Here is a 22,904-nt window from a genome sequence, read left to right as displayed (position 1 = left end):
TTAATAGACTGTCCAAATTGACTAATATATCACAAACAGTTATTAGTATCTATTGTCTGGACAGATATGACACCGGTAATGACCAATATTGTGACTATACAAACAATTTCTTTTTAAGAGTAGAGTAAACGAACGTGTGTAGATTGACATTTTCATTTATTGAGAGGATGGGCTAGAGTATAATTCGTATTATACTCCCTTTAATGTTTGACCTCGCCCAAACAGAAATTAAAACAAGAAGTCAATACATGTACAATCTTTCTCTATTTAAGACCATGGTCAAGTGATACAAGTTCTCATTGTTTAACACATAGATATGCAAACAAGCAAATTCGTTGAATTAAATCCCCCGCCGAGTACTGGTTATTATTAACACAACAACTGAAGACATAAGGCTTTATTTATATATTAATCATGGCATAAACAGTAATATTCTTTGAACTTGATAAATATTCAGGGAAATAACAGAGCCATAACTTTGTGTTAAATAGTAAAATCTGGAAATGCCAATGATATATATGCATACTACATAACTAATCAAGGGCCATAAATCTGAGTTATAAGTATCTGACTGGAACAAGGCGACTATATGCACATCTCCTCTTAGTATCCCATAAAGTTTCATTGAATTCCAGCCGGTGGTAGCAGAGAAGTAGTGAGGAACATATTTTTCTATATGGATACTGCATAACTAATCAAGGGCCATAACTCTGAGTTAAAGTGTCTGACCGGAACAAGCCGTTGATATGCGCATCTCCTCTTGGTATTGGAGGTTCCCATAAAGTTTTGTTGAATTCCAGCCAGTAGTTGCAGAGAAGTAGTGCGGAAACGATTTTTACTCTATATGCATACTACATAACTAATCAAGGGCCATAACTCTGAGTTAAAGGGTCTGACCGGAACAAGTCGACGATATGTGCATCTCCTCTTGATATTGATGATTCCCATAAAGTTTCGTTGAATTCCAGCCAGTAGTTGCAGAGAACTACTCTGGAATTGATTTTTACTCCATATGCATATTGCATAACTAATCAAGGGCCATAACTTTGAGTAAAAGTGTCTGACCCAAACAAGCCGACGACATGCGCATCTCCTCTTGGTATTGAAGGTTTCCCATAAAGTTCGTTGAATTCCAGCCAGTAGTTGCAGAGAAGTAGCGCGGAAACGATTTTTACTCCATATGCATACTGCATAACTAATCAAGGGCCATAACTCCGAGTTAAAGTGTCTGACCGGAACAAGCCGATGATATGCGCATCTCCTCTTGGTATTGATGATTCCCATAGTTTTGTTGAATTCCAGCCAGTAGTTGCAGAGAAGTAGCGCGGAAACGATTTTTACTCTATATGCATACTACATAACTAATCAAGGGCAATAACTCTGAGTTAAAGTGTCTGACCGGAACAAGCCGACGATATGCGCATCTCCTCTTGATATTGATGATTCCCATAAAGTTTCGTTGAATTCCAGCCAGTAGTTGCAGAGAACTACTCCGGAAACTAAATTCGTACAGACAGACGGACGGATGGACGGTCAGATGCGCATCTCCTCTTGATATTGATGATTCCCATAAAGTTTCGTTGAATTCCAGCCAGTAGTTGCAGAGAACTACTCCGGAAACGAAATTCGGACGGACGGACGGGCGGAAGGAAGGACGGACAGACGGACGGACAACGCCAAAACTATATCCCCCTCCCGAGATTCCATCGGCGGGGGATAATAAACATAAAGCTAGTTAGTTCATACGGAATGTATGTTAGTTCAGCTGGGTATGAAGCAAGACAAGCTATATAACCTTATAGACAAACTCTTGAACCAACCTGTGTCAAGCAATGAGTGTAGTTTCTTGAAACAAATGCTTGACTGTGACTGGGTCCAGAGATCCTTTGATAACTAGTCCGACGGATAAACCACAGTTTGTTTAAATAGCCAAATAAGACTTTACACCATGTCAGCCTAAGATATCAAGGATGATCATACGTTTAGTTAAAAAATAATTTTAAATGAAGCTTGAGAATAAATTTCAAGCACATGTTTTCAGCTGTCAGAGCAGATAATACAGTAAAACAACACAATATAAATGTTAATAATATTTATATATCCGATAAATCTAATTGCACAATACACAAGATATTAAAAAATGTAATCTTTAACAATACAACCATTTACATAAGTCATTAATGACATGTTAAACTTTTCAGCATAAAAAATCAGAGCAAAAATCATTTCTGATTATACAAAACAGTATATGTGAATACATTTATATTTCACACAAATAGTTCAGTCTAACAAAGAATCATCATTATATATTTTATATCATCTTTCAATCCTGTATGATGGACAAAAGTACAAATTAACAAGTATAAAAATTACAGCGAATCTCATTTGGAATAATTGTTTTCACTAATGGCACAATCTGAATGTTCAAGCCCTTTCAGCACAATACTTTTAAAGTTTTTATTGAACATATTTTAGTCACAGGTCTGTATACGTTTCACTGTTCACTTCAAGTTGTCAATCGGAAGCTGAAATATTTAAAGATAACTTCTTTATTCTTTATGACAAAGTTAAAAACTAAAGATAACATGTACTTGTGTAGGAATTAGCAGAATTTCAATGACACCATAGCAAACAAAAGCTTAATTGGTCTGCCCCAGTTCTGTGTAAATACTAATTTACTTTTTCAAATACATGTACATGTAATAGGAAACTATTAAAACTCATTTGATCCAATAATAATGGACAAATGACCTTCAATATTTATGGTCTTCCACAAAACTGTCAAAGAGAAACATGCTGGGAACAGTTCAAGGTCTGTACCTCATTTAAACTGTTCATGTTAACACTAACCCTGCTGGACCCAAACGTGATTAGTCTTTACCAACAGTATAGAGCCAGCCTTGACTGTACATCCATGCTGTCTCACTAGGCTCTATACTTTTGGCAACTTTTAAGTTTCATCTTGATATTCCAAAAACTTACAATAGACAAATGTAATAAACAGTGTCTAAATTGGAAGGTGATTGAAGGTGATTGAAAGTCCATTTAAGAAATTCAGCATGATTTAAACATCCATAATAAAAGTTGCCCCTCTGCAAAGTAATTCATTCACCTTAAAGTGACATTATGCCCATTCAAGTGTAAATGGTCAGTGAACAGGTAAAATCAAATTAACTTGACATTTTGCCATAATTGTGTTCAATTTTATATTTTGCAATGAAAAAATAATCAACAATCCACATGACCAATGGAAAAATCTTAATATATTTCAGTTCAATACCTAAAAATAGTGGAGAAGTCTTTTTATAATATAGATAGTTTTTATATTGTATCATAATCATTTTTCATTTTCAATTATGTTAAATTTCAATCATTATGTTGTACAATTCAATCACCATTATAAAAGTCAATCTTTAGAAATATTACTAATTCAACTCAACATGACAGCCAAAAAGTAAGCATAATGAAATTTTTTAATATTTACAAAAATCAACCGTAGAAAATATGTTTCAGCTTACATTTATGTGTTTATCAGCCGGTTCATAACCAAACACCTTAGAGAAGAAATAGAACTCTCCATCTAGAGCTGTCTGAATGTTCTCTGCTTTTCTAAACCCGTGCTGCTCTCCTGAAAACAATAATACACATTTAAACAGTCAAGTCTTGTCTCAATAGTTGATAACAACGTTCCTGTAAAGCAGGACTCTTATATATAAGTTGTTACATATTTTACAATTAACAAACTTCTGTAATGTGACCCTTTGAAGAGCAATTACCTCTTTACAACAACAATATCAATTATTCCCAAAGAAACATAAATTTAATAGCAACAATCAAATTACAAATTAGCAATTTAGCATTTCTTTTTTTCTGTGAGATTTTTGAAGATTTGAAATTTAACAAGCTCATAAGTTCTGATCAAACATATACTGACCAGCTTTAAAGAGGTTACTTAAGATGCTTTAATATATGTTTCACTATTTTGCAATAACCTTACCGTATTAGACTCACTGCTTGCAGTAGATAAGAATTTTTGAAAAGATTACATATCAAATAAAAGAACAGTCTGTGAAATCATTGCTACTCAGTTTATATAATGAATTTTCTCTGATAAGTTAATTTTTTTTCCTTTTTTAATTTTAAACTTGTTATTCATTATTTGCACTACAATGTATGCAGGTAACACTTCAAATTAGATACATGTATAGTACAATAAATTAAGTAAATTCTACATTAACAAGAGGGCCCTAGATCGCTCACCTGACTTATCAAACTCATCCAAACAATTACCTAGACAAGCATTCTGACCAAGTCTCATGACAGGTGAGTCAAAAATGTGACCACTACAGTGTTAACAAGGATTATCCATATTTGAGCAGTGCGACCTAGTTTTTTACCCATGTGACACATATTCAAACTTGACCTAGAAATCATCAAAACAAACTTTCAGACCAATTTCCAGGATACTTGGATCAAAACAGTAGCAACTAGAGTGTTAACAAGATTTTTCTATTTTTAGCTCCGGTGACCTAGTTTCACATGCGATTTCGAACTCATCCAAGCAATTACCTAGACAAGCATCCTGACCAAGTTTGATGATAATTGAGTCGAAAATGTGACCACTAGAATGTTAACAAGGTTTTTCCATATTTGGGCGGTGTGACCTAGTTTTTCATCCAAGATGACCCATGTTCGATCTTGACTTAGAAATCATCATAACAAACTTTCAAACCAATTAACAGAATATTTGGATCACAACAGTAGCCACTAGAGTGTTAACAAGATTTTTCTATTTTTAGCTCCTGTGACCTAGTTTTTCATCCAAGATGTCCCATGTTCGATTTATTCCCAGCAATGACCTAGACAATATTCCTGACCAATATTTGATGACAATTGAGTCAAAATTGTGACCACTGGAGTGTTAACAAGGTTTTTCTATTTTTAGCTCCTGTGACCTAGTTTTTCATCTGAGATGACCCATGTTCGAACTCATCCGAGCTATCACCTAGATAAACATTCTGACCAAGTTTGATGATGATTGGATCAAAAATGTGACCTCTAGAGTGTTCACAAGGTTCTATTTTTAGCTCTTGTGACCTAGTTTTCCATTCGAAATGACCCAGTTTCGAACTCATCCAAGCAACTGACTAGACAAGCATCCTGACAAAGTTTGATGATGATTGAGTCATAAGTGTGACCACTAGTGTGTTCACAAGCAATTGTGGACGGACGACGGACATTAACCGATCCTAAAAGCTCAACCTGAGCAAGCTCAGGTGAGCTAAAAATCTGAAACACTTCCCTGACATGCTTTTTCACAAGTTTACAGTAAACCCTAATTTTAAAGTAAGCACATCTATAATTATTCTAAACAGACCTGTTATAAACAAAAGTGTACACATATAAACATCTTGGCCATTTTAAATACATGTAGAAGAATTGACATAAAATTTCAGTAAATAATTTTTAACATGGGAGCAATCATATAAGAGCTGACCTTGGTATGGAATATATGATACATAAACACAAATATTACTATATGGTTAATAAAATCAGAAAACATTTAATGTGATCAAAGAAGTGTATGCTAACACATATTCTATTTTTTTCCTTTGGCGAGGGTAAACTAACCTAAACACACTTAACATTCAAGTAAGGTTGTAAATAATAAGATGAATTTGACCTACCTTTAAACAATACAAACATAGTGGGTAAACCTTTTGCCTTCACAGCATTATACATCATCTCAGCCTGATTTGGTGGCACAATCTGGTAAACATTAGAGGGAGAGATTTGTCAGAAATCTAAATCTACCATATCATGTAACAAGTAATTTGTGACATTCATTCAATTTACACAAAACTATTAATTTGATGTATTTTTTTTTCTTTAAAAATAAAATTAATGACATTTTTCCATCTTTTATACAAGACACATTAATTAGATCTGCACATTTATGTTGCTTCAGTCAACCATTGATTGTAAATCTGTTCCAATATTTCATGTGATTACCTAATAACAGGCTATTATCTAAACTTGTACAAATGGGTAAAAAACCATTTAATGAACTACTTCCTTGTTTTCTTAATTATATATTCCCACTTTCTTTTGTACACAAGTAAGGACAGTCTGTATAAGGAACCCTTCTCAGTACAGTCAAGCTTTTATTCTTTAAATACATGTTCACATTGCACTCAACAAAATTTTCTAACACTATGAATATTTCTTTAGTGTAGAAAATCCAAAAACACACAGTAACCTTGAAACCTTATGACTTGATTTGAAAGTGAGAATGTAGAAGTCTGACATTGTAAACCTATTATTGCTGTATTTTTTTACCTTGTCTTCATCTCCCTGGAACAAGGCAAGAGCACAGTCTAACTTATCTATATAGTTTATAGGTGACCTCTCTTTGTACACAGCTTTATCTTCATCTGTCACATATGGTCCTATCATGTTGTCAAGGTAACGACTCTCAAATTTGTGGGTATCTGATGCAAGTGCACCCAAATCTCCTATTCCATAATGACTAGCACCTGTAGTTAAAATATACATATATTTATACATGTTATGTCTTTTTTATTTTTCTAAATTACATAAAAGATATTTAGCAACTTTCTTTTTAAGAAGCACACCTCCAGATTCATGCTAATTTTCATGTTTTCGAAAAAGAATGAAAAAGTAAAATATTGTGAAGTGAACAAAGAAAATAATTTTCACATTGCAAACAGCAATTACAACTCATGAAATTACCAAAACAAGGTCAAAATATGTAAAAATAGCCCTTACTGTGTTAGCAACGCAGTAGAAATATGGTGAAAAATACAGCATTACCAAATTATTACTTTCATCTTGAATCATTTTACTTTTCTTAAAATTTCAGTACATTTTAGTCTTGAATTATTTTGGCTCATCTGGAGGCATGCAGCTTTAAGCTTAGCTTTACCAGTGTCCATGTGACATAAAACTTAATAAACCGTAGTGACTCCATACCAGACATATATAAGCCGCGTCATGACAAAACCAACATAATGCGTTTGCGACCAGCATGGATCCAGACCAGCCTGTGCATCCGTGCAGTCTGATCAGGATCCATGCTGTTCGCTTACCAACCCTATAACAAGTAGAGAAACTGATAGCAAACAGCATGGATCCTGATCAGACTGCGCAGATGTGCAGGCTGGTCTGGATCCACGCTGGTCGCAAACGCATTACGTTGGTTTAGTTGTGACACGGCTCATATATAGTTTACCTGCTTTGAAGGTATTTCTGAAGGTGATAGCAGCGAGGGTTGTATATCCACCGGCTGACCCTCCATCTATACACAACTGTTTCCCATCCACTTTTCCAGTATCTGCTAGATGCTGGGCACCAGTACAGGAGTCATCAAGATCATATACTCCCCACCTACAAAATATTGCAATAAGATATATAGAGAGATTCTTAAATGAGCGTCTCTTCATATTGAATCTATCTAATAAATTGAAATAAAGCAATAAAGTACCAGGTTGTATTAAGTACTTTAACACTTTAATACAATTAGTTTCATAGATTCAACATGGAAAGAAAGAAATATAATTTAAAAATTCTTTTTTTTTTCACATAAGCCAAATAAACCTTTAAAGATATACTATGCCCACCCTTGAATAAAATATTTTTATCTCAGAAATTTATTGTTTATTTGTTTTTGGGTTTTATATCACATCGACATAGTACAGGTCATATCGCGATGTTCCAGCTTTTTACTGGTGGGGGAAGACCTCAGGTGCCCTTCCGTGCAATTATTTCAGGTACGAACCGGCACCTGAGTAAGCCACCGACGTTCCGTAAGCTAGCTGGATAGCTTCCTCACATGAAAGAATCCAAAGTCCCTGTCGGGATTCGAACCCACAGCGGTGAGGGGCAAGTGGTTTGAAGTCAACGACCTTAACCACTCGGCCACGGACACCCCCAGAAATTTATTGAAATCTATGAAATTATCACTAAATACATGTTTGTCTAGTTTGAATAATAGAATGAAGAAACTATGCATGGGAAGCTGTGTTCCATATTACAGGCCAAGTAAAGTTGGTCTTTTATTAAAAAAAAAAAAAACTGCTAGTTAATTTAATGACATTATATATTCATATTGTGACTACCATTAGTGTGTAGGATCTTAAACATAACATTTTTTTTGTCAAGCCAAAACATGTTTATGTTTACAAAAAGACTGTGTAGCAATTATCGCTATTTTCTAATATCAAATTTGACTATAGTTTATCTTTAAAATATGCTAATATTGATTAGAAGTTGCATTTCCCCTTAAATCCTGAATGAACCCAAGTAAGTTATGGAGTTAAAAATAAAATAAGTTACTATCAAAACAATTGTAGACTTTTTAATGACATTTAAGGTAAAACGTTTAAGAAAATTGATAATTTTTCCTTGTGTCATTTAAAGGCACATTATGCCTGAAATCCATTTTTTTTTTAATTTTTAAAATTTAGAAACGTGTTTAATAATATTTTAATAATGGATTAAGAGCAAGTTATATGTTTAACAACTGAACAAAGTGGACTGAATGGGCAGTGATGTGTCATAAAGTAGCAATATGTAAACAAAGAAGTATTTTGACTTCCATACAAAATACTCACTCACTATAATTATACCCATTTACAACAAAGCAAAAGAAGTAAAAGATAGTCTATGTGGTAAATCAGTATTTTTCTAAAAGCTGTAACATTTTTTTTACAAGATACCAAAAATAAAAAAGTTTTTAACTAAAGTAAACACACATTGTGTGATAAATAGAATCTGACCTTAAATTTGTATAAACTTCAAATAATCAAACTTGTTCAGAATAAATGTTATTTTAAGCTCACCTGAGGGTCACTTTATAACATGTTTCTGTACTTACATTAAATAGCAATTCATCGTATATTCTACTTATTTTTCTGGAACAACCATTATTATATTTGAAAATATTTGTCTATTAAAACAACAAAAAATTCCATACTTTCTGCGTAGTCTGTGTCTGTATTTCTTGCCGTACCCAGTACTACCACGATAGTTGACATCTAATACGGCCATACCTCGACTTGTGAAATACTGGATCTTCATATCTAATGTACTAGATGTCTGTGATGTAGGTCCACCATGATTCTTTACAAGTAAAGGTGGTAGTGTGCCCTCTATATAAATATAACAATAACTGCTTGTAGTACAGTAAAATAATTACAAAGAAAAATTGGTAATAACCTAATACAATAATATATTCTCCTAAACAAACAAAAATTATATCATAGATAATGAAAGTTCCATTTTTTTCATGAATATAGAAATATTGGAATACATGTATATTTTCTAACAGTCATTTAAGTAAATCAGTCAAAACCAGTACCACTTTCATTTTTGCATGGACATTGGACAGGTAACCTTGATGGATTCAATATCAATATTTCATGTAATAAATGAATATAGATTATGAAAAACTTAAGTAATTTTCTTAACATTTTCACTTTAAAGAAAGTAAATACCTGGAGCCTTGAAGTCTTTGTTTTTTGGAGGGTAAAAATACCCATGTGATATATCACCTTCTGTAGTGGCCCATGTTATTTCTTCAGCAATACTGAAGTATCCTGTGTCTAATGTTGTCTTCTTTGATTGTCTCAATACCTCAACCTTTACAACAAATATACAATAATGTATTGTGATATACATGTTCTTTCACTACAACTTTCTCTACAATCATGAACAGGTATTTTCTTACACAGTTTACTCTTACAATGCTAGGAATGATAATGACCTGTCTAAGCCACAAGTTTAGAGTCATCATAGCCTGATTTCATGTGTTCTTTAAATGTTACAAATATAAACATGAACGACAACAATTTTTACTAAGCTGGTATAATGGTAGATTTGAATATGCAGATTTTTATAATTTAATGCAGTGTTCTAATGATGATAAAATAAGATCAGTTACATTTTTTGTACGGGACTCTTACTAACAGCAAAGCTGCTTTTGTGCCTAAATGATGGATTGGCTCTCTTTTTACATAGACTTTAAACTGAAAATTTCACAGTGAAAGAGAAACTTTTATAGCGTATTGATCAACACATAATGGTCATAAACCTGATATAAAAATTTCGCAAAATATAGACAATTCAATACAAAATATGAACGACTCAATACAAAATACATGTATAGACAATTCAATACAAAATATAGACAATTCAATAATAAAGAAGTAACTACAATGTACCTTGCCATTGTCAGTATTGATTTGTATGACACAGGAGAACTTGGTTGGACTACCAGCTACACAGTATACCATGCCATTCTGTGCCATGTTAACATATACATGACTTTCAAAACCGGTCTCCACAGCTCGATATTTCTTTGTCTTTATGTTATATATACCCAGCTCCTGAAAATGGGTGTTACAGATTTATCATTCTATAGAATACAACTTTAGTACAGACTTAATTATGTTTTATAATATCTAAAATAGAAAATTCATATTTGTCAAGTTTTATCATCAGTTTATCAAGAAGGAAATTTAAATAGGTCATCACATATTAAAATCTTTATATATATTTTTAAAATGTAGCATAAAATAAACCATACATACTGATCCATAGACTGTGACAATGTCCCCATTGCCCCTTGGATCTACCATGTAAGGTGTTCTTCCAAACACCCATTGAGGACCTCCACATTCTTTGTCTCTAGGCAACAGGTTCACATGGTCACCTGATGCAGTCACATGATACAGATTCCACCAATCAGTCTGGTCACTAATATATAACAGCTCATTGTCACATGTCCAAGATGGCTGAATCACACTGGTTTCATCCCCACCAGCAACCTGCAGTATAACAGAGCCATAACTCTCTAGCCATGTGTGAGAATTAAAAAAAATTACATGGTACCAGAAAATTACATGTCAAGCAAACAATCGGGTCAAGGACCTGAAATGTATTTTATTCACAGGCTACATTCTCACAAGAAAATGGAAATTAGATATGTAATACTATGTTTTTCCAAGTATAAGATGTTTTATTTACTTTGATGACTGACCTTTCTAGCTGTGCCATCCACAACAGCATCTCCAGAATCATTTAAATCAGCAACCCAGAGCTCTGTTGTATCCCAAGGCTATAAAACACCAATATTTTACTTTCCATTTCATTCTTATTATAGGCATTCTTCTAGTAATACATACATTAATTTTGTGATTTATCAAATAACAAACTTATAAATTAAATAATGCAATGGAGTTCTATAAAAGTTACTGCACAGAATAAAATTGTCTACAAACAGATGGATAAACTGCAACATGTCCTAAAGATACTTCAACAATCAAAAAATAAATTTACTTTTGATAACAACTTACAAATGCACATCTAACACAAATACTCATCAGTAAAACTTGATAGAAATTTTTAAGTAAAGAAATCAAACTGTTACCATGTTAGGATGATTCCACTGCACCCAGACTATCTTCTTACCATCAGGTGACACCCTAGGACAGCTATAGAAATCTGACCCTGATGCCTGAATTGGAATTGTTTAAGTAATAAAGACCTGACTTCTAGTACTATCTTTTTCTCCTCAAAGAAATTACATACATTGTATATGTATCTGATCATGCCAACAGTTATAAATTATACAAATGGCCTCAGCTTTAATTGATTGTTTTGTTGGGTTTCAAGCCACAGGTAATACAGTTTCTTTCTAGCTTTTATGACAGAGGAAAACCTCTGTTTAGTTCAATATACAAATAATAACACAGTAGACAATTACAGCTAAACTTCTATATGAACACAGCTACATGTCACAATGACGTATGTATGCTGTAAGTCTAAAATAACATTCTTCATATGGCATTGGCAAAACTTTAATAAATGTAAGTAATAAAAAACATTCTTATCAAAACAAAACTGATTTATTGCCTATATCCTAAAATAACATTTATCCTAAATTATTAATAAACTAAAGATTGTCATAATTCAAATCAAGAGAGTGTGTTGAGATAATAGTAATGGTAATCATATATAAGTAGTATTACAAACAATACGATGCATTAACATACATGTAGGAAATTGCAGTAGCTTTTTGCTAAAGCCAATAAAATTGCCACACAATAACTCAAATTCCAGTTACATGTACTTCAAACAAAAGGATAAAATCATTTTTTTATACAAATAAACTGTTTCGGGCATGACTTAGTGAAACAAGAGGGCCATGATGGCCCTGAGGTCGCTCACCTGTATATAGCCCCCCCCCCCCCCGGCCCAATTTTTACCCAAGGGCTTTTATTTGAACAGACTTGGTAGACACCCATAGGAAGTTGTTTCATGCAAAACATCTAAGTTCTAGCTCATTGGTTTTTTTAAAAGAAGATTTTTTAAGTTTTTACTATACATATATAGTTAAAAACAATGACACCCCTCGGGCAGGGCCAGTTTTGACCCCTGGGCTTTTATTTGAACAAACTTTGTAGATATTTACTTAAAGATGTTTCATGCTTAATATCTAAACTCTAGTTATTTGGGTTTTTTCAAAGAAGGTTTTTAGGTTTTGCTATGTATATAAGGAAAATCAATGACCCCCGGGACGGGGCCAGTTTTGACCCCAGGGCTTTTATTTGAACAAACTTGGTAGACACCCATTAGAACATGTCTCATGCTAAATATCTTAGCTCTAGCTCTTTGGGTTCTTTAAAAGAAAATTTTATAAGTTTTTACTATATGCATATAAGGAATATCAATGACCCCCTGGGGCGGGGCCAATTTTGACCCCAGGGCTTTTATTTGAACAAACTTGGTAGACACTCATTAGAAGATGTTTCATGCCAAATATCTAAGCTCTAGCTCTTACGGTTCTTTAAAAGAAGATTTTTTAAGGTTTTACTATATGCATATAGGGAAAATCAATGACCCCCCAGGGCGGGGCCAATTTTGACCCCAGGGCTTTTATTTGAACAAACTTGGTAGACACTCACTAGAAGATGTTTCATGCCAAATATCTTAGCTCTAGCTCTTTGGGTTCTTTAAAAGAAGATTTTTTAAGTTTTTACTATATGCATATAGGGAAAATCAATGACCCCCTGGGGCGGGGCCAATTTTGACCCCAGGGCTTTTATTTGAACAAACTTGGTAGACACCCACTAGAAGATGTTTCATGCCAAATATCTAAGCTCTAGCTCTTAGGGTTGTTTAAAAGAAGATATTTAAAGATTTTTCTTTCGGTTGCCATGGCAACCAGAGTTCTGCATGGAATTAAATTCTTTGAACAATTTTTAAAGGTGACCACCAAAGGAACATTCCTGTGAAGTTTGGATGAAATTGGCTTAGTGGTTAATGAGGAGATGTCATTTAAAGCAAAAGTTTACGGACGGACGACGGACGGACGACGGACGGACGGACGCCGGACGAAAAGCGATCACAAAAGCTCACCCTGTCACTTTGTGACAGGTGAGCTAAAAAGTCATGGCAGTATTAGCACCTGGTAAGGTATTCATGATGTCCTATGATTCATATAAACTTTAAGAAACTTAATTTACTCACAACATTCAGTAGATAACATTTTTATTTTAATATTGACATTCTTTTAAGCTATGGATTATGCTATATGAAACAGCAAAAATTACTTAATCTGGTAGTTTTAAATTAATATAAAACAGTTTACCAAAACATTTTGATCCCCTGTGTCAACATTCATAGTTACAACAGTATTGACTGCTTCCTTGCTTTCACCTTTCTCTACACCACTGTGGTCCTCACGTACACAGTAAATACGACCAGTCTGATATATAAAATTATCAGTTATTCTCCAGTCTTGTCAGTTCTAAATGCCACAATAAGTAGATAATAAACAATAAATTACATCTAATCATAAAAAAATACAAAAGACTTAATGAAATATGCTACTTTTTTTCTTCAATCACATTCATGCATAGTCAAATATATATAGGAATTTATCTTGTACAAAAAAATAAGGCAAATAAAATGTCAATTATTTTAAATTTACAATAAACTTTACATGACCAGGTAATATATCATGTAAAAACCTTAGTGCTGTATTGGCCATCAGCATATCTCCATCCTGTTCCATCATTTGTCACTATCATAGGACAGTCATTAGGAGAACTTTGAGTATACATGTTTTGGTCTCTGAAATCACTGAAATAAATCTTCCCATTGTATACACAAGTAGCTCCACCTCCATACTCATGTACCCTTGTCCTTGCATTGAATTCTTTTGGAGTCCATGTTTGGAAGCCTTCCTGACCAACCTTGTGTGAACAAACGACATACCTTCCACCTTCATCATATCTTAGCTCACTCCAGTATACAGTGTCTGAAAACATACAAAATATACTTGTGTAATATACTCAACATCACTAATTCCGCGTCATCATTTATTTCAAAGTAATGGCATATTTTCATGTCACCAGTTTTAAAATTCGTCAGAATTGACATATTTCATTCAAACACCTAAACAACAAAGTTTTTTGCGGAAAAAAATAAAATCTATAGATTTTTACGTAAAACAGAACAACATTTTACAAACTTCTGCAAAAAGCAACAATAGTCTATTAAATTTGTGCATATGTCTGAAACGATTATCATTTTCTAAATGTTCTTATTTGTTGAAAGAATAAATTTTGAGTTTCAATGTAAAGATACTTTTAATATTTAAAATTATGCAAAATAACATCTAGAAATTTTAACTGAAACATGAAAAAAACTGAAATAAAACACCATTACCGCGATTTAAATGATGACATACTTTTTCAAAATGGCCGACATATGGTCTATGTCTGGCCTATTAAAACTAATTTTGACTAAAATATTGTTGTTTCCTTGTGCCATACAGCAAAAAATATCTAAATGTTACAGCTTATGACAATTTTCTACCAAAAGTTTCATTTGTTGTTTTCTATCATGTTTCAAAGCGTTAAGTACCATGAACTAAGAGGAGCACAGTATAGACAAAATATCTTATCTTTAAATAATGAATACATTAATTTTTTGATTTATATAGCCGGCCAACATTGCAAAAGAGTAAACAGATTCATAAGTTCAAAAAGGGCCATAAGGCCATCCTTAAAAAAATGTTTGTTTGCAGTAACGCGACCGACTCACAAAATTTGCCCCTACTCAAATTTTTTTTCGTGGTCTGGATAAAAAATTTTTTTTTTGAATAAGAAAATTATGCCTTGTGCTTTAAGGTTAATAGAAGAAATAAAATGTACTTCTTATTAAATTAGAATTCAGTTATCAATTTATTAATTGTTACCAGATTATCAAAGCATATATTGTCCAGCATTTTGAAATTCCATGTTTATTTGGGAGTACAGTTAAATAATAAAAAAAAAAAATCGACCTACCTACCCACCTTGAAAATTCTGGGTCGGGTAACTGCAAACAAACATTTTTTTAAGGACGGCCTAATTCTGTCAAAAAATCATGCTAGTATTATGGGTCTTAGACAGTGACCTCCTGTTTCATGATTGAAGTTACAAATGTAGCAAATACCATCAGAGTTTACTGGTTTACTAGCAGTTTCTCACCCTTGGCAGTTTTCGGGCCCTTTATCATGTTCGTCCTGTACAGTATATTTTTACAGATAAAGCAAATATGTTACTTTATCAAATCAAAGAGACGTTTGTTTTCTAGGCAACACAGCAGTTTTAGTAGTACATGGGTTTACATAATGTATATGTTGTTAAGCTCTGTTTGTTAGTTAGTTACCTCAGACAAAATAAGCAACATGTGAGAATGCCAGTTTGAAGGCTCATGTGCAATAATTGAGGCCCCATTCCAGGTATAACAATATATTTGCAGACGACACGGAAAAGATTGAAAAATGCTATTTCTTTGATAAAATCATTAACAATGCTTTTTTAGTTTTTAGTATTGAATTATACTTAAAATAAAGAAAGTTAAAAAAACTGCTATTAAAATTTTAAATAAAATTGAGAAAAGGTGCTGCATTTCAGGCCCATATTCCAATTAAAAAGTAGGCCTAAACAGGGTCTTTCAAGACCCTGGCCTAAAGTGAAAGTGCAACATTGTATTGCTGGACATGCAGGTACCTAACTGTGTTCTGTCATAGTTTAGTACTCGTCAGATGACAGATTCTTATTTCTAACAAATTGCAATTTGGAACAGAAACTGCTAGGTAACCTGTAATGAGATAAGATATTGCTAGTTCCACTGACACAGGCATTAAAGTCAGGTCAGTAGGAAGAAACCAGGAAAAGCAGCCCTTAAAGGGTGAGGCATACTGGTCACTCAATGATCCTTTAACAATTATATAACACACCATATTGTAGCCCGATTTCGAGACGTTTCGGCCCCAAGACATATCGGCCCCAAATTACCCGAGACGTTTCGGCCCTTTACCAAATCGGCCCCAGAATAAATACTGTATTTTAAACCGATATATTTATATTAATAGCATTTTAATAAATAAATGAATCAATTAATATATATATTTAATCATTTTGTATAAAAACTAGATTATAATAGTAGTAGGGTTCCAAAAGTAATCAATACAAACAGAACAGAACATTAACTTTATTTGAAAAAATATAATACACAAACAAACAATTATTTACAACATATATAGATAATATTTTATTTGAAAGATTAAGAAGCAAGACACAAAACAATACACGAGACAGACATTAAATTATCATCAACAACTATTTAACAGTGACCAGTTTGATGGGAAAAAAAACAATAACAAATGAACTATCGGTGCAATATATTAATTTTTGGGAAATCCTTTCTAAATTAAGGTGTTTGGACTTTACACCTCCTGGATGTTTCATCCCTGGACGTTTCACCCTCAAAACCCTGGTCTTTTCACCTCCACTTTTTAAATTTGATAAATATATGAAATAAATACCATTATGGGTTATAATATTATATATAATATAACACATACTTGCAAACAATTACATTCATGATATAAACTAATAAAGAAGATTTTTTTGACATAAATATCGTAGTAAAATTTCCCTGGGAAAATAATTATAAATATGAGCTCTGAAAGAATTATCAGCTATAAGTCTACATGTATATATTATTTCATTTTTTTTTGTTATCCAAAAATTAAAAACCATAAAACATATTGATTAATTAAATCTAAAATATGTTTTTATATAACAGATAAGAACAATTAGAAGTGTGAAACAATTTTGAATAAAGCATTAATTAACCAGTGTTTATAATGCCATTATAAACACTGGTTAATTAATTACTAAATTAGCACCTATAGAAGTGTGTAACTTATAGTTCTTATTAGTTTTTATAAAATAGGAAATAAAATTACATGATGAAAATAACAGTGTTTATTTTAATGTTATGTTATTGTATAGTGCATACATTGTAGATATAGTAATTAACTCTGAATAAAATTTAGTAAATCTGATCATTTTGTTTTTATCTGTTTTTCATACATTGAAACATATTTGGTAAATTTTATTTGAACAAGAATGTCATTTTTTAAAATAAAATTTCTTAATTATAAATTTCAAAAAACAAATATTCTCTCAATGTCTATCATGCAAATTTATATGATATTGAGTTATCTCAATTATCACTCAATATAATCCAATTAAGGTGTAACAACTAAGGTATGTCAAACAAGTTTACTGATATTAATCCATACAGTATACAATATTATTTATAAAAAAAAGTAGCCGAAATGTCTAGGAGGTGTAAAGACCAAAGGTGAAACGTCCAGGAGGTGTAAAGACCAAAGGTGAAACGTCCAGGAGGTGTAAAGTCCTGAAATCTAAATTAATATATTCAAAAATGACCTACCTGTATCGCATACCTATATCGGACATTTCATAATATTTACACTTAAAATCCGATTGTAAGTATTAAATCACAGTTAATATCCAGCAAATAATTTCTCTAATTTAATTTTATATATATTTTATATATTCCAACAATGATACGCACAAACACTTTATTTTCGAATGTTATAACTTATCTATAGCAGGTACATATGATATAGCATTTTAATACAATTTGGTTTCAGTTTTTCAATCAGTTTTATTACATCTAGCATCTATCATTATCTAATAACAATAATAATTAAAAATATTATCATGAGATGATAGCAAACCATTTTTTTTTTAACATATCAAGCAATATACTAAAGTGGGGCCGAAACGTCTCGCGGAAAAGGGCCGAAATGTCCAGGGGCCGATTTGGTTTGGGGCCGAAACGTCCTGTTTGCTTGTAGCCCAATAGTGATTTACAATTGAATCTTCATTTTAGTTTAAACTTAGCCTAACAGTGATTTACATTTGAATCTTTATTTTAGTTTAAACAAAGTTAAAAAAAAACAACAAATAAAACAAATTAACAATACTTTGTATTGAATAAATCGTAGGCCCTATTATTACTAAAGAAAAGTTAGAAATTTTGATCATAACAAATGCATGGTCAATGTCTATAATAATAAATGTATTTTATATATTTTGTCTTAACTGTCAATCAGAAACAATCTTAATTTATTCCTAAACCTTTGTGATCAGGATGTGAATCAACATGAACTTCCTGAAACCCAACACTACTCTCGGACACAAGTTTACTGCTGATAGGGGATGTCCAGGATCCATAAGGTGCTGATTTAACGCTCATTTTTCTGGAAAATATTGTAGATATTGACCTAGCAATACTTTTAGTGGTTGAACTAAGTTGAAAAATTGGAAACTGCAAAAGCAACCTTTGCATTTAAGATTTAGGCGTGTGAAACCCACCGGTGTATCTCCTAAACAGAAGAGTATTATACAACCACAAAGCATAGTATTCACTTGAAAGTGGATTTAATAACCTTTCTGAGAACATATTATTAGGCTGTGCCAGTAGGTATTGCTCCAATAGATACTTTTAATAAAGATAAATTACTTGAATTTAGATCTGAATAGAATAAAATATAGTTTATTTACTAATCATGGGTCATTTAGTTTAGATGACATGTTAACCATGTACAGAATAAAACATAATGAGATCAACAGTAATCAAATATGAGATCAAAAGTGAGTTAGGATATTAAATTTACCAAGGCTTAATTGATATAAGATAGACACAAATAACATAGAGTAATGAGGCAAATAAATACAAATAAATCTAAATAAACAAAATCTTGTTTGAACACTTAAATTAACGTATTACCAACATATTTTCAATAATTAAGGTATCCACAAGAGACCTTAACTGGGAACATATACATGTAATGCTATTAATCAGTCAAACACCAAGCAAGAGCACAGAGCATAATTGTACATTAGAGTAAGATTAAGTTTACTTATAAAGTATCCCACTATATACATACAGTTCCTCAACTTATTGATGAACATAAAACTTTGTTCCAGAAATACATGTATGTACATGGCTTCAGCTCTATATACTGTACAGTTTCTACTGTATAGGCAAAATGTTTCTGCCAAGGATGCCGATTTTTTTAAATAAAATTCTACTTGTGGTCTTACATAAGTTGTGTTTGCAGCACCATTGACCCATTAATTTGATGCTTTTATGTTTCTTTTAATATAGCGGAGGCAGTTGTTTGCTTCAATAAATGTTACATTATTTATATGTTGGGTCGAGTTTAAATCTATTTAAATGGTCATCCTAAGGTATTTCAAAAGAATCTGATGTTTTTAATGTTGTATTATGTAAGGACTAAGAACAAATTTCAGGACCATTCTTACGACAGGTAATAATAAACAGTATTAAATTTCATGACCCAATTCTCTAACAAACTTCTAACTGATGTAGATCATTTAGTAAGAGTTAAGAATCTGACGAAGAAATGATTGTTATGTAAACAAGGTTGAACTTAACAAAGAGCCTTACCCTTGATTGATTTAGGAAGATCGTTGATGTATGAAAGGAACAGATGACCAATTTACCAGAGGACACCAGAAAGTACGGAGAGTTCCTTTGCTAGGTGACCCTCTGCCGCTACTATTTGAGAGCGGTTAAATAAAATAAATCTAATTCAGAGTTAATAATATATGTGGGTAGCTCATACATTAGTCTACCTACCTTATCAAATGCTGTAGAGATAGATAGGTGTCCAATACTATAACATCAGTCTGTTGACCTTTGTCTAAGCTGTCATAAACTTCTTTGGTAAAGCTTGCATGAAAGTTGAAATAGATATATAACTCCATATCGTTAAGCCTAGCCCAAAATGTAAACAATAAAAGAATATGTATGATTAGTGAATTGTTTGAAACAGTTAAGATAGTTTTGATACAGAATCACAAGCAATCTGCTGTTTTGATTGATTACTCACCAGCAATGATCGATTTTGTTTTTCTGAGAGGCAAATGAACATTAATGTTCAATGTCCGAGATCAATTGTTGCAGGAAAATTGGATTGTAAATCCAATGTTCTTCCTATTGGACACATTAGTTATATGTTTATCCTTCTTACAGCAGACTGTTTAATTAAAAACATTTTTTTTTATATTTATCTCTCTCGAATCAGACATGTTTAATGCAAATCTAGTGCATATATGCACGTATATATGTATGTCAATGATAAGGTTTTGAAAAGAAGTCATGTCTTATCCGTGATGTCATTTTACAATTTAAACAAACGCATGCGGGAGGATTTGAAGGTTAACCGTTAAAATAATCACTATGTCATCTGCACACGATATTGTTAAAGAGAAATTTGGAACGACAAAAGATGGAAAAGATGTTTACAAGTGAGTCAGACTTTATTAAACCTTTTTATTTAACCTATTTAACCCTTTACCTCATATATACGCGAAACAACGCACTTTTGACCCCCCCCCCTCTTTCAGGCCTCAAATAGTGAAACAAATGTTCTATTTGGGCCCAAACACATGTTTTCGTTTGAGAAATGTTGCTAAAAAATGTGATCACTTGTTCGGCGCGGCCCCCATCCAAAAGGTACATCAAGGGGTTGCCAGAAGGGGATGTGTCCCCTTCTGTTTGGGGGGTTGAAGGGGGGCGGTAGTCCCCGTCATCGCCAAGAAAATTTTGGACTTCTGAGAGGCTGAAAATGACCCCAGGTTGATCCTACGGTAATGTGTAACCAACGCTGAAAAGCCTTTGACTCTATCTCAATCCCTTGAGAAGTTGCAGCACTTTGAAATAAATTTTGATGAAAAAAAATCAAGGCAAAATAGTGATTTTTGGCAATTTTGAGATGTCCCCTCGTTGCCATGGTAACAGAAAATTTACGACTGAGCATGTCGTTACAAAGGCAATGGTCCAGTCAAAATTTGTGCCAAGTTTGATTAGTATTTAAGCATTTTTCATAGTTTCATAGCAGTTTGAACTTGTAACAGGAGGCTTTTCAATGAAAACGGCCATTTTTCACAATATCCTTATGAGGGAAAGGGTTAACTATTCATGCGTGTGATCAGTTACCAGCATAGAATATATAGACTTAACATAAATATAACATATAAAAATTGCATATGTAGTTACATATTTGCATTGTTTTTTAGGGGGGAAAGGGTTATAAATATGTATTTTTATTTTTATGGACCCCATTGCTTAATGGGCTATCCATAGGTGCATAGTACCTATTATTATTATTTTTTATGACAACAGTGTGCTCTTTTATGCTGTTTTATGTCCCACTACTTTCGCCCCTGTGTCCATTCCGGGTTTTTGTTTGGTGCCGTTTAGGTGCCCTGCTTGGGTGTGTCGGGGGTGGCGTCCTGTGAACGTTGCCTTTGCCTTGTTGATCTTTATTCTTCTTATTTTATGATATCATTTTATATATATGATTTATATATGTTATCTCTTAACTGTATGATTTTATATTTTGTATCATGAGCTATGTTCCTAAAATGTATAAATAAAAAATAAAAAAAAATATAATATGTAAATAGCGACATGTTTATGAATACACTCTTAACTGTATGATTTTATATTCTGTATCATGTGCTATGTTCCTAAAATGTATAAATAAAAAATTAAAAAAAATAAAATATGTAAATAGCGACATGTTCATGAATACAGTCGATAGTTAATACACATCCCATATCATATGTGTCTGCTTGCAAGATTTTACTAACAGATAAAATGTGGTGTGTTGATTCTTTGCAGATTCACACTGAAAGCAGGAAAAATATCAGTGAATATTCTTAACTTTGGCTGTGTAGTAAAAGATATCTTGGTACCAGATCGAAATGGAAAAGTAGTAGATGTATGCCTTGCATATGACAACTTTGATGGTGAAGTATATAGTGGCTTGTATTTATTAATTGCCCACATTTGCTCAACCGTCTCCAACAACTTGGAGCTACTTGCATCACAACTTTAGATCTATCTAAGAAAATAAATTTAAGAGTGCAATTAGAATAATGATAATAATATTATATTGATGCGTTATCAAGATATTTTATCTTTTATGCTTGATCATTAAAATGGCAAGGAAAAGCCTCCTATCCAGATGCTAATACTCTAGATGAAGCAACAACTTTTGTTAAGTATGCATGCAAAATACTAGTAGTAAGCTACACAATCATTCTAACTCAAAATCAGTATGAAAATAACACTTTGTATTCTATTCATCATTTAAAAATGTACGTTACACAATTCAAATTTTAGGATATGAAACGAATCCAGCATTTATGGGCGCCATATGTGGTAGAGTAGCTAACCGTATAGATGGTGCGACATTTGAACTTGACGGTACTAAGTATGATGTTTCAAAGTGTGATCCGCTACTAGGAAACAATTTTTGTCATGGAGGTTTCACAGGTCTAACAAGGGTTTGTGTTTTCATATTTTCATGATTTCATCTATTTATTTGTTTTTCTGGTTTATACCCCAGTTTTGAAAACACATTTTATTTTAGACATATCCCGGCGGTCGACTTACCTAACCGGCTTTCC

General features: G+C 32.6%; 2 protein-coding genes across 3 annotated transcripts in view; one reads left to right on the top strand and one right to left on the bottom strand.

Moving 5' to 3' along the window:
* Positions 1-247: 247 nt before the first annotated feature.
* Positions 248-18,794, bottom strand: LOC132718614 (uncharacterized peptidase YuxL-like). The gene is made up of 14 exons (XM_060702331.1): positions 18,537-18,794; positions 14,055-14,344; positions 13,673-13,789; positions 11,450-11,536; positions 11,060-11,137; positions 10,611-10,847; positions 10,242-10,406; positions 9,516-9,660; positions 8,996-9,170; positions 7,253-7,407; positions 6,340-6,536; positions 5,688-5,769; positions 3,519-3,628; positions 248-2,525 (listed from the first exon to the last, which is right to left on the bottom strand). Exons 1-14 carry the CDS (start codon positions 18,745-18,747, stop codon positions 2,502-2,504), a joined length of 2,073 nt encoding a protein of 690 aa, XP_060558314.1. The 5' UTR covers positions 18,748-18,794; the 3' UTR covers positions 248-2,501.
* A 1,788-nt stretch (positions 18,795-20,582) lies between these two features.
* Positions 20,583-22,904, top strand: part of LOC132718609 (galactose mutarotase-like) — a 48,383-nt gene continuing 46,061 nt past the window's right edge. The window contains exons 1-3 of one of the 2 annotated variants that reach the window (XM_060702326.1): positions 20,583-20,735; positions 22,114-22,241; positions 22,618-22,781. In XM_060702326.1, the coding sequence (XP_060558309.1) occupies positions 20,668-20,735; positions 22,114-22,241; positions 22,618-22,781 (360 nt within the window). In that variant the 5' untranslated portion in view covers positions 20,583-20,667. The remainder of the gene's footprint in view (positions 20,736-22,113; positions 22,242-22,617; positions 22,782-22,904) is intronic. The other variant, XM_060702325.1, reaches the window with a different exon arrangement.

The sequence above is a fragment of the Ruditapes philippinarum genome, unplaced genomic scaffold (genome assembly GCF_026571515.1).
Source record: "Ruditapes philippinarum isolate M1 unplaced genomic scaffold, ASM2657151v2 ctg856_1_1_1_1, whole genome shotgun sequence".
Classification (NCBI taxonomy): Eukaryota; Metazoa; Mollusca; class Bivalvia; order Venerida; family Veneridae; genus Ruditapes; species Ruditapes philippinarum.
Note: the sequence above shows the minus strand (reverse complement) of the source record. Positions and strands in the feature narration are given on the sequence as shown.